The sequence below is a fragment of the Alligator mississippiensis genome, chromosome 8, assembly GCF_030867095.1.
Source record: "Alligator mississippiensis isolate rAllMis1 chromosome 8, rAllMis1, whole genome shotgun sequence".
Lineage (NCBI taxonomy): Eukaryota > Metazoa > Chordata > Crocodylia > Alligatoridae > Alligator > Alligator mississippiensis.
In genome coordinates, this window is record NC_081831.1 from 73784405 (window position 1) to 73798018 (window position 13614).

The 13614-nt window shown below is 42.9% G+C and overlaps 1 protein-coding gene across 5 annotated transcripts in view; it reads left to right on the forward strand.

The window, feature by feature from the left end:
• NRK (Nik related kinase) overlaps positions 1-13614 on the forward strand; it is a 130828-nt gene that overhangs the window by 75442 nt on the left and 41772 nt on the right. For all 5 annotated transcript variants that reach the window (XM_059732859.1, XM_059732856.1, XM_059732857.1 and 2 more), the window contains 3 exons: positions 3059-3211; positions 10315-10446; positions 11527-11591. In XM_059732859.1, coding sequence (XP_059588842.1) covers positions 3059-3211; positions 10315-10446; positions 11527-11591 — 350 coding nt within the window. The remainder of the gene's footprint in view (positions 1-3058; positions 3212-10314; positions 10447-11526; positions 11592-13614) is intronic.

Sequence of the window (13614 nt, forward strand, 5' to 3'; positions counted from 1 at the left end):
TGTTGAATAAACTTTCTATTTGGCCATAGCCAGGGGGGGAAAAAACCCAGCAAAATGTCAGCTCAGGTATTCATCTAACTTTTGGCATACATTTCATAAATGAACCAGAAAAAAGTGTATTCTAGAATTTAGTCTATACAATTCCTGTTATATTTTAATCTCAGTGTTGACCTCATCTGGAAACAAAAGAGAAAGGGTGAAGTTATAAAAAGGCCTTTTTTTAAAGTGCTAGTTATCTCCTGCATTCACAGCACTATGCTGCAGCCATTTTGATCATAGATTCATAGATTATAAGGCCGGAAGGGACCTCGGAAGATTGTGGGGTCCAGCCCCATCATGGTTTATATATTCTATATATAAAATAGATTTTATTTTAATTGTGTTTGTACATCGCTATTTTTCTCAAAGTTTCTGGAAGAATGTTGCAGGAATGTTGTTCTGTTCACGCACAAATGAGTGGAACAGGTCTATTTTGTCAACGTTTTGGACCCTGAACATATTTTACAACTGTGATATTTCAAAATATTTTGACCATCACTAAAAAATTATCTCCTACTTCTTTGCTATCCTGTTATATTGAGCTCTCTCCCATTGTATTAACCAAAAATTGCAGTATGATAAACACGGTTTTTGATAGAAATGACTTACTCTTCCAGAGCTCGTTTGGCAGAAAGCTGGGTATTTTTTTTTTTTTTTACATCTGCTAGTACTTCTGTGAGACCTAGTTGAACAACACACATTCAAAGTCCAGCCTTATTGGCCATACAACTCATCTGGGAAGTCTAAAAATGTGAGAGACAATAAGAACATAAGAATTGCCATACTGGGCATACTGGTCAGACCAGTGGTTCTTCTAGACAAGTATGGTCTCCAGTGGTGGCAGAAGTGGATGCCATAGAGGGAGAGCAGTGAGTCAGATATCAGGGATCCATCCCTTATTCAGTACCCTCCCTGGCATGCACCATTATTGGTTTAGAGATGCAAAGGAAACATCTGCAACTGTTCCTGTTCAATAGCCAGAATCTCTCCAGTTCTTTTTGAGCCTGACTATGCTCTCTGCCTCCCCCACTTCCTGTCACAGTGAAGTCCGTAAGTTAACTATGCATTGCTCAAAAAATACTTTTTCTTGTTAGTTTTAAACCTGTCACCTACTAATTTCAGTGTGTGCCCACTAGTTCTAGCATTCTGGGACCTGGTGGACAATGGTTCCCTGTTCACTTGGTCTACACCCTTCGCAATTTAATAGGCCTCTATCATACCTCCTCTCTACCCCGCATCCCATCCCTTCTCCTTTCCAAACTAAATAGTCCTTGCCTTTTTAGTCTTTCCTGCTATGGCAGCTGTTCCAGACCCCTGATCGTTTCTGTTGCCTTTCTCTGTACCTTTTCTAATTCTACTGCATCCTTTTTGAGATGTAGGGACCAGAGCTGCATTCAGTATTCAAGACGTGAGAGCACCATGGATTTGTTACAATAACACAATGACATTCTCCATTTTGTTTTCACTTCTCTTTTAATGATCCCCAGCATTATTTTATTGGCCTTTGTGGTTGCCACTGCACACTCAGCTGATGTTTTTAGAGAGCTATCTGCAGTGACTTCAAGGTTGCTTTCCTGAGTCATAACAGCTCGTTCAGAACCCAGCATTGTGTACATATGGTTGAAGTTATTTTTTGCCATGGACATTACCTTGCACTTGTCAACATTGAAGTTAATTTGTTTGTTTGTTTTTTGCACACTCACTTAGCTTGCTGAAATCTTTCTGCAGCTCCTCTCCATCAGCTTGCGACTTGACTACCCAAAAAGAATTTGTGAGGGTGATATCTTTCATTAGACCAACTGCATGGTTGGGATAGACACAGACAAGCTTTCAGGTATTACAGTTCCCTTCCTCAGGACTCTGGATGAGAAGTAGACATAGCAGAGCTAATTAGCAGATGGAACAAAAGCTTGTGTAAAATCCCAAATTTAAAGAAAAACAGCATTACCTAGCTACATTTTGATTTCTCCATTCTTGTTACTTTAATTTTTACATTTTTTCTTGCTTGTGGGAAATGTTATCCTTTATGGATAGAGGGTAGAGAATGAAAGCCTCATTCCAATGCAAATGTTGCCATTGATGGACCAGGGATTTCATCCCAGGTTCTTGATATGTTGTAGGTTTTGGCTGTAATAGGTTCTTTTATAATAAATAGCTGCAAGGCTAATGGGACTTGCTTTCCATCACAAGACAGTTGGCAGGCTCCCAGCATACGTGCAGTATGATGTTAATGAAATGATTGCTCACCTTCCTGACACAGGCATAAGCACCCAGCCATAGAGCTAGGTGCATTATAATACCTGTCTAGAAACAGATAGAGTGGGAAGACGTAGCATTAATTTCCAGCTGACTCTGTAAAAGTCTGTTCCTTAACTGCAGAATCAGAGTCGGTGTTAAAGATTTATGCTACCGAACTGGTATTACTTATACTGAGTAAAGTCTGAAGAAGCTTTAGGGTCAGAAAACCCTGGGGAAGCAATTGTGCAATGAGGAAGGCCTCTGGGAATTGAAAGGATCTTTGTTCATTCTAGACCATTTCCATCTTCCTCTTTATATTGTGCAGTTATGTAAGGCCACAAAGTTTAGTAATGCAGAAAGGCCTCTGCAGCAATGTCCATATTGCAGGAACAGGGAATAAGACACATATTACCCAATAGACGATACACTGCCAAAAAAACCCCATCCAGCCTATAAGGAAATGGCCTCTTCCAGATCCCACCCAGTAAATACATTGAGCAGCATGAAACTAGACCACTCACGGGTGACTCTTACCTGGCAGGGGCATGTTAGAGTGAGGGGTTGGAGACTAGACAAAGTATGCAGCATAAGGAAAGGTTAAAATGAAATGGGGGAGATTATTTGATGTCAGGACTGGTAGTGATATGTTTTTGGGCAGACCCCATGCGCCTGTGGAGTCCTATCCAAGTCAATGGGGCTTCATGCAGATGTCTGAGCACTCTCCTGCAGCTCTGACTGGAGCCTGCTGCATGCAGCACAACTGATCTTTACTTCTTTTCAGGCTGAGGACAGAAAGAAGAAGAGCGATGGCATCCAGACTTCCCTCAACTGGCCCACTGTCCTTGGGCATGAAGCCATCCCGTATAGTCGAATGGGCTCCGGCAGTAGTTCCAGCCCTTGCACTCCAGCTTTGCAAAGAGCAGTACTCACGCAGGTAAAGGATCTCTTCAGATGCAATGAACTCCTGGCCTCAATAAATCAATAGCTGTCTGGGCAGAGAAGTAAGTGAGGAGCCTCACTCCTTTGCCTAGGTGAGCAAGGGCTGTGACACAAGTACGGCAGTTCCTAAGTGCCGGTATCTCCTGCTGAATTCGAAGCAGAATTTTATGCAGACACTTCTGATTACAGTTAGATAAGTTATTTTTTGATACATCAGTGCCTGACTGTGCTAATTCTGTGCAATTACTGTTACATGTCTCACAAAAAGCTTGCATCAAGTATGAAGCTTTATTTCCTTGATTATGTATTATTTATAGAGCACCATGAAGGCACATGGCACTCTCTGCAAAACAAGTAAAACTCTGAGTGCTGTCCCTGGAGGCCTTGTACCCTAGTGTGTTCTCATGAAATATTCTGAAAGCAGACAGAGAGGGAATGAGGAATCGTTATGCATGGAGGGTTGGTTCCTGAGCCTGTGGGGAACCTGGAAAGTCTGGGAAGCTCCATGTGCTGCATTTCTTCTGTTTTCTTCCATCATAACCCTGAGTTTTGTCTCTGTTGAAAAAATACAGAGGATTTGACCTATAAGCTGCATAGGTCGTAGGGACATAGGGACTGGAAGAGGCACAGCCATTAAGTCCCTCTGCATTCACAGGCAATCATTTCTCCAAAGAGTCCTGAAATGTGTCCAGTCCTTTATGCATGCCACAGCCTCAAAGCACCTTGTAAGAAACCAAACCAAAAACACCCGACACCGTGACACAGGTAAAAATCAGGGGAGATCAGAGCATCATCAATGCCCTGCTACTGCAGTGGTAGAGAAGTTACTGAACATATGTTTAGGGGATCCCAGAAAGAGGACCAGGCCACACACTGCAATGGAAAGCAGAAGCCCCTGCAATCCTTGCCAGATTTTCTTCCTGGCCTGTCTGGTAGGCAGTTTGACTCTGAGTGGAAGTGCAAGGTCCTTAAGAGGTTTCCAAGTACTGGCAGGAGCATCAGCGTACCCCAGGCTTAACTTCCACCAGTAGCTGTGGCCGGTGGCCGGGGTCACAGAGGGAAACCTCGAGGAATTCATCTGGGGCACCAAGGCTTGCGCACTGAGACCTCCCATCTTTGCGCAGAAGCTAGGTGGCCAGGATGTTCTCCCCATTCAGGCCAGCGTGTTTTTTCACGTGCTTTTACCTAGAACATCAAACTCTTTTAGATGCAGCTCTCTTTTTCCTCTGGAAGGGTTCTTCACACTCTCCCTCCCCAGCTTGGCCAAACACCACTGCTGTTGCATTTTGAAATCACTCTTTATTTGTCCTTCTTTGTCCCGGGGCACTCCATGCCTCCACCTGCTATCCTTGCAGCTTGCACTCCTTTGTGTCTTCGCCACTTTGACTTACCAGGTTGCCTAGACCTCTGCCAATTAGACTCCGCTTGCTAACGTGATTAATCTATATCAAACGCAAGAATTGAACCTACTCAGAGTCCTTGCATCTATGTAGAAATCATGTTTGAAAATATTTCTTGCCTGATAAATCTTTCCTTGAAATGGCTACAGTAGAAATATTCATTCCTGCAGCTAGTCCCAGTTCAAGAGGAATGTGAGAGCTGTTTTCCCCTTCCCTTTGTGAACTGCATGAATGAACTCCCTGTAACACAGTATTTGGGGGCACCGTGGAGTGAGGCATTGTGTTTATTTGTGTCATTCTTGCCGTGCACATTTTCAACCAAACCGGGGAAACTCAATCCCTGAATAGTCATTTGAACTGAATCATACTTCAGCCTTGGAAAAGTTGATCTATAAAGTTGATCTATCATAAGATTTTGCTGCCTGGATGTAAAAGCAACCACAGCCCAGGCTGCTTATTTCAAATGCTAACAGGATGTCAGAAGGCTTTGGGCCCTTTTCAGTCACACTTTGAGGGCACTATTTTCTCCCTCTCGGAGCTGGGGAAAACTTCATCCTAAGTGATTTGCACATGACAGTTTAGATCAGGATAGTCCTCGGGGAGGGGGTTGGACTAGTTGGCCTCCCAGTGTCCCTACTTCTTTATGATTCTCCAGCCTGACTCACTCCTGTAATCCCATTGATTTCAGTGGGGCTGCTAGCGATCATGCCATAATCACACAAGTCAGGGTTGCGGGCTTAGGTACTGAAGTCAAGTCTCTCTGAACTTGATTCAAAGCTCGATGGAGTCACTGACTTCATTAGCTTTGCTTTGAGCCTCCTGTGATCATCTGCTTTACAGCCACACAGCTCCCTGGGGCATTATACTGTCACTGGCTCCACTGTGCACCGCTCTCGCTCCAGACACAGACAGCAGAACGGGTGTTAGTGCTGCTAGGTGAATCATTCATGCCCCTTGCCTTTTCAAGCGCTGTTTCTCACTGAGGTTGGCAAGCAAAGAGCAGCTATTCCACCTCCCCAACCTGACACACCTCCTCCAAGCCAAGATGTCTCTGTCACGCCAGGCTGCTCAGAGGAGCAGAGCATACTGCATTAATTCCACCTTTTTTCCATCACACAGTTTTTGGCAAACAGCTGTGGATGCTACTAGCTAAATGTTTGGGAACTCCTCCTACGTTCACTTCGTAACGGCGTGCCGCAAGGTAGTTTATGGGCCAGCTAGAACAAAACGCTGGTAAAACTATACATACAGGTGCCAAGTTTGTTCATTCCCCTAAAGGTGATAACATTGCCTTGAAAATGAACTGCAAAGCTAAAATGAAAATCGCAGATGAATGCTTTGAAGGCAACACGCATTGTGTTTTAGTTCACAAATGCAGGTTTGAGAGGCCGGGATGGGAGTGGTTATATGTTGCCATTGAACGTAGAGATAAGTTTTGATTATTTTTTGAAATTATTGTCTCTGGAGTGGAGGTTCTTACTGGTTTCCTGAATTCACCTCTAAAGGTTTAAACCAGAAATCACGTTACAAGCATTGAGGTACAGAGGGCCTGATTTCAAAGTGCCTTGCAGGTGCCGAAGTGTCATAATCAGCCGTACAAAGCAGATATGAAACCAGTGCGGTGACAGTTTCCACCAGTTTTTGGATTCACTTTGCTCAAATCTGTGGCCAGTCAGGCCCTATGGTTACCTCTGATGTCACCGAATGATAGAGTCTGGCTACCTTTAGCATTTCATGGAGCCTGAAGAGAATTATTTGTAAAAATCACCGAATTTATTTCCCTACTCAATTTCTACCGCTGCCTGGTTAGCGGAGAAATTTAGCACATAAATCTGGGATTAACTCAGTTTTCATTAGCTTTGTGGTTCACTTAAGAAGGCTTTGCTAGCATATATTTTCCGCTGCATATATTAAAATGCACAGTACGCTATTAATGTCCTATGTTTTTGCTAAATTACAACCAGAAGACTAACTATGTTACAATAATTGGCTGCGCATTATTTTCCGAGCTGATCTGAGCTCTGTGACAAACAGAACCATAAATTAACACAAAACAAGATCCCTTCTTCATGCTGCCGTGTAACAAGCGGTCCGAGCAGGAGAGGCACGTGGCCTGCAATTTGGGCATCTCTGTAAAGCAATTCTAACCAATACAGCACTGCGGTTGTATGTTATATTATGCTCCATTATAATGAAGGAAGGAGCCCATTGGGGTCCTCTCTGGTCCTAGAGCATCTTCTTCATCGTACCAAGGAAACACACTCCCTCCCAAGAGATTGCACGTGAGTGAAATGCAACACGGCTACTAATGGAAATACTGTATTAGGAAACTGAAATCAGGTCAAAATCATCCTCAACAGATGGTTTTTCCTATCGAAGTGGTTCATTCACATAAATGCGGATCATCCTGTACAGAGCGGGTTTACCTGTGCATAGTAGGTCAGCCCATGCCCTGCCTAAGCTCTGTCAGACGCTGGTTTGGTGAAGACATCGCAGAACAATGAATTGTGGGTTATCGTAGCTGCTACGGGACATCCGCTGCTTTGCCTCCACCCAATCTCTTTCTGGCCTCTTTGAAGCCAATGTAAAACTTAATCTTCACCCAGTAGGCTGTGGAGGAAGTTTTAAGCAGGTCTTAAGTACTGTGCTTGCCTGGTCCTCTGCACAAAGATGGATTTCACCATCTCATAGTTTGGATGTATTCAGTCTGGGGGCCTTGATTCAGCAAACTACTTCAGCATAACTTCAAGCCCGTGAATAGTCCTCCTGTCCTCAATGGAATTTGTAGGCTTAAATTTAGTCACACACTTAAGTATATTGTTGAATTAGGGGTGTGAAAAAATCATCCTGTATATTGATAATAGGATACTTGCTATAAAGCCTGTTCCTGTCCCTAGGTTAGGTCCTTTTAGGGAATACTTTGCAGTTCCAGATAATTCTGGTTAAATAAACACTATTATTAGTGGCGATCATGTTGAGCGAGAAAGTAATTCTGTCAAAATAAAAGGACACAGATTATTAGATGTACTTACTGCTGAAGAGGCTATTTTCTGCCAAGGTGACTGCACTTATTTTCCCCAAAGTGGGATAAAGCACCTGAATATCTAACCAGATAAAATGGACAAGGCTGTCTTCATGCAACTGTGTTTCCTTTCCTATGATACAAAGTAGAAGATGAGATTTGCCTTTTCTAATGTGTTCCCTTCAATATATGTTAAGGAATATTAATGAAGAGCCAATGTTCATGGAATATAGCTCATCCTGTAGGAGATAAATTTAATGATCCCATTGCATTATGTTCTGGAAATTCTGTGCACAGTTCTCAGTTATTTGTTTTGCATATTGTATCTTTTTATATAAATCACTGCATTGGTCCCTGAAAGTTCATGATAGGTGAAGTAAATAGTAGTCACATGTGTACCTAGTATTATTTATCTAAGTGTCATGGGAAACTTTGAAAAATCAATTTATTAATTAATAGAATACGTGGTAAAGTATTGTATTGGAAAAACATATATAAGGAAACGTCTTTAGTCACTGAGGGCACAAACGGAAGTTACATCTGTCGCATGATTGGCCACTTGAAAGTGCTCTATAGCTGCACCTTTACAGAAGTGCAGGGCTGCAGAGCACTTTAGAAGTGCCTGATCACGTGACAGTCTGAACCCTCATTACTTGAGGGTTCAGATGAAGGCACTCCGAAGCTGAGCGCCTTCATTAACTTCTGTCAGCGTGTGCGGGGAGCAGGGCTAGGTTGATGTAGCCTGGTCCCGCCTCCAGTACTATCTTCAGAGTAGGAGGGGGAGAAGGGAGGGGAGGGAGCTCTGTCTGGGGTTTGCCCAGCCTGCACTAGAGGGTGGGATAGGTGGATTGGAGCCCCCCTGAGACGGAGGCAGGCTCCAGTCCACCTGCCCCACCCTCCAGGCAGGCTAGGCAAAGCCTAGAGCCTAGACCAAACTCTTTCTCCTCCCTTTCCCCCTCCCATTCTGAACATGTCACTGGAGCTGGGAGGCGGGAGGGATGGGGCTAGGGGAGAGGGCAAGCAGCCACTCCAAAATGCAGCTTGATCCCATGACCTCTTGGACCCAACAGTGAATATCTGTTGGGTTGGGGGGGGGGGAAATGCTGTAACTCATGGCACTTCCTGCAAAGCACCGTGAGTTAGTGGGAGCTGGACATCTGTCAGTGCCCTGAACTGCAGCTACCTCTGGAGTGAATCACAACAACTGTTTAACAGCACACTCGAGCAGTATAGAAAATGGAGATCACATCCAAAGGGATGTACATATGGGTTTTAAGTAGGCAACATGTAATTTGGTCAGGACATAAGGGTTAACACCTTTATTCCCACAAAAATTGTCATAGTATCTCTAAGGATTGCAAGTGATCAGGACCCTGGTTTCATCGTGTTGCATTTTAAAGAGTTACCTCCAAGCAGCACAATGTTAGCGTGCTGAGATGTTGGTTCATCTTGACTCGGAGGGAAGAATGTCAACTAATGAATAACTAATAGCAAATCCTGCAGTACCTTGATGTTCTCTGGAGAGCTCCAGTCCTGCTTTGCATGTGAGATCTGACGAGATAAGAGCACAGGATTGTATAGCTGCAGGCACCTCTCTGATAATTCTGCTATTTCTATAATGTCAACTGGCTTCCCATGCAGTGATTCCTGAAGATGAGCCCAGCTCAAGCATTAGCCTTGCCATGTGATTGCATATTCGTTTCTTGCCTCCCAAAAGCTTGTTTTTTCAGGTAGTGTAAGACTGCTGTGATGGGTTTTTCTCTCTTGCAGTGGGTTGTCTTTTTTTCAGCTGACTTTTTTGGCCTCTTCCTGCCCCTTCCTCCCTTGAAGAGTCTAGTTATCCTAGTGCAACATGTAAGGGGGAATATTTTTTCCTCTATTTTTTTTCTAACCAGAATCTCAAGTAGCAAGGGCTGGATATTTCTTTTTTAAAAGTGTGAGTTTTAAAGGTTTTTAACTTTCTCCCCTTTGGAATGAAGAACACATGAGAGACTGTTTCCCTTTCAGTTCAATCAGTTGCTATTCATATATAGCCACCTGCTTTCATCAGGATTTTTCTTAAGCAGAGAAGTCCCTAAATTGGAACCAGTTTATCAGTTTCCCCTAAACTTTGCCAGAAGTTTGATTTCAGATCACACTCCCCACTTGCTCTCATCTTTAAATCTAAAAGCTGGTGGGCAAAGCTGTTACTTTGGGGAATATATTCACGATACTTAAATCCTAAAATAACAAGTAGCTGGGTGTTTTATATGCTACTTCCATACTGGAAGTGAATTCTTGCATCAAATATTCATTTTGAAATCTGTTTGATTTGCAAAATCTATTTAACACCATCCAGTCACTAGCAGTTGGTGATACATTACTAATGAAATATTAGCTTTTATGTAGATTTTGTTTTTGGAGATGTGTGGGCGATGCTTGTTTTTCTATTGAAAACATATCAGCTTGGTGCCTATCACTGGAAGAGCCTTGCATCCCAGATCCTGAAAATAAATAACATCCTTCACAGCGGGCAAAAGAAATAGGTACCGGGGTCATTTCCTGGCGGGACACACGAACTTGGCTGAAGACCTGACTACACCGCTACTGTTTGTTATTGCTTGTAGGGCTGTTATAGGGTAATGTATAGCTGAGTTTGTAGGTCATGTCTTTAACATGCACTTCGTTTGTTTGAAGGGTGAAAACCTCCGGAGTAGCAAAGAAGCGTACCATAGCAGTTCTCTGTCAGACATGGTGGTAACACCAGTAAGCCTTGGGCAGGACGATGTATTCTGGAGTGCAGGCCAAAACGAAGAGCAGCCCCCAAAGGTACTGGAAATGGAAGGTGTTTAAGCCCCAGGCAAGCGTTGTTATTCATGTCTAATTCATTCCCTGGTCTTTCTTCAGTAAGCATTGACTAACGCTCTTGATCTCTATATACACAACCAGGAGGGTTGCACATGTGCTTGGTATCTCAATGATGGGCTCATAAAACAGAGAACAACATCCAGGGGAGAATTCAGCTCCTATTGTCTTTTTTTCTTTCTCTCATTTACCCAATTTTTAATCTAGAGTTTAATATCATAACTACTGATAGGAAGTGGTATCACAGATTAAATCCAACACATTACTGTGTGCAAAATCTTGCCCTTAATCAAATAAATGACAAAATTCCCTTTGGTTTCAACAGAGTCAGGACTACATGAACCCTTTTCTGTATTGTATCCTTACAGTTGGGTTAGAAAAGACTGATAGGATAATAGTAACTTTTCCCCAAGAGTTCAGAATTGGTGTGTTGGCTTAAAAGATATTTTTCTGGGAAAGATAATATTCTTAAATGCACAAATGCATGAATTTGGATACGGTTCATTTTATCTGGTAGAACTGTGTGTGCATATGTGTATAAAAGGTCATATAATAGCTGAGTCTGTTAGACCGAATATGTAGTTTCTTTTGCTCCTTTGAAGAATCTAGTTGCACATCAAGGATAGTTCATTAGTTCATATAATTCAAAGAATTCTTAGGTAGACGAAAACCAGAGGAGTAAATGCAGGGTAGTTTGCGCATATATATATATATATATATATATATATATATATAAAGTACCTCACAGGTGGTGTGAGTGTGTGTGTGTGTGGTACTCTTTTCAAGCAATTGGAAGTAATTCACCTCTGTGAGTAAGAACACATTTTCTTGATCCCACAAGTGCATTTCTGCCTGCTGTAATGCTGAGCCAACAATCATGTGGTTTTACATAAAAAGACATATGCCCCAGAAAGTCCCACTGGAGCATTATGTTTTATGTGTTTTAAGTCTGCTTCTCATGTTAATACAGGGCATACATTGGGATTAGTAACTGAGCATAAGATACCAGAGTTGCAAACTAAGACCTTTGCTTAAATCTTTAAGGTTCCAGAAAGAACAACCTCTAAATGTTACCGGGATCACGTGGGCCATCAAAGATGTCCTTCAAGGTAAGCTCTTCTGTGTATTGGGCTTAAACTAACGTTCACTTATTATCAATAGGAAATCTGAAGTCAGCTTATTAAACACAAAGCCATAACTTCAGTAACTGTATGATCAACACAGGTTCATATTTCATTTAATGGCAATTACACTTGTTCCCTTGTTTGAGCCAGTTACTCATAAAGCACCTGGCAAAATGTTCTGATCTTGAACCTTAAAGATTCTGAGCCCAATTTTGTACTTCTCCTTTTAGGGCACAGACAGAAGTGACAATTTTCACCCAGTCTGGTCACAGAAAGCAGGTATAGCTGTGACCAAACAAGTGCAGACAGCTTAAAAAGTGGCTGATTGGGTGAAAATCTGACCCCTCACTGCATGAGGGGTCAAATGAAGACGTTTCAAAATAGAGTGTTGTCTGTCACTTCTGTCTGTGCTGCGTGCCAACCTGTTTTCAGAATGGAAGTGGGGAAAGGGAATGGAGAGAGTTTGGTCTGGGGGGTTTTCAGCCCATGCTGAAGGGTGGGGTGGGTGTATTGGAGCCCCCCAAGGTGGGGGGGGGGCACTCCAGTTCAACCGCCTCACCCTCCAAAGCTGGCTGGGGAACCCCTAGATCAAGCTCCCTCTGCTCTGTTTCTCCCTCCCATTCTGAAGCAGGGACAGGCTGGGAGAAAGGAGGGGCCATTGCTATTGGAAACTGGCTGCAGGCTCCCCCATGGAGCCAACAGTGAACTTCTGTTTGGTCCAGGGGATCATTATAACTCAGAACGCTTCCTGCAAAGCGTTCTGAGTTACACTGGGGAGCTGCACTTCTGTCTGCACCCTTAATGATCCACATGTTATTTTAACCGAAACAAAACTTCTTGTCACTCTGCTTCTTTTTTTCTTTTCGCCTTGGGGATAATTTTCATTGTGCTATATGATCATTCCCATAAAGTATGGTTATAACATATGATCTTTGTGAGGGCCTGATCCTTCAGACTTCTGAACTGTAGAGTGCCTGCTTCTGGTAACAGGTCCATTTGTTCCAGATTTGTTTGTGCACCTTGAACATGGTGAACAGACCTGGATGGTTTTGATGTTTGATGTTCTGAATATTGTGCAACCACTTGACCAATGGAGAATACAAGAAAACTTCTTCCGTGGTCATTTGGCAGCGTATTATACATCACCTTGGCACTCTTGTAAATGGCTTTGGGAGATGTAGAACAATACATGCTATGGCTAGTGTGTATCAGGCTCTAGGCAAGTGCTGGAGATCTGTGTGTTGTCCATAACTCGGTGTATGCACAATGTGAGCTCTGATTTGTGATACAGGCAGTGCTCGGACTTACGACATAATTGGTTCCTGAAAAATGCATCTTATGTCAAAACGTAACTCGGAACCATTTTTCCCATAGGAAACAATGTTATAAATGGGGATTGGTTCCTGAACCAAAGCCCTGATACCCTATTTTCACCAAAAATAACCCAAAATTTTGTACTTAATCAATTATAGATTAATAATATAGCTACATTAATGCATTTGTATTGTAAATAGCAATCATATTGATTTGGAAGGACTTCTTTGAGATGACTTTGCTGGACTTTTTGAGGGGCTCTTGGCTGGACTTTTTGAGGGGTTCTTGGCTGGAGCCTTCTCAGGAGTGTTGCCTGCAGGTTTTTCTGGAGTCTCCTCTGCTTTCTTAAAGAAAGTGCCCAAGCAAGTTTGGACAGATGTTCTCCAAGGAGATGGGTGACGCAGTGAACTAGTTTGCTGGCGTGGCGTCGCATCAGATCAAGTGTTGTAAAGTCAAAACTGACATCACAAAGTTGAAACAGGGTGTCAATTTATAAACGTTGTAAGTGCAAACCATTGTAACTCGAAACGTTGTAAGTCGAGGACTGCCTGTACTGGTGCCTGCAGCCGTCACCAGCTTGAAAATGGCACTGGCTCACAAATGCCCAGATATATGATGAGATGGGCAGAAGAACTTTAGAAATGTGTTAGTTTGGCCCCAAATCCCACACTGCACAGAGCCTAGTGCTGGAACA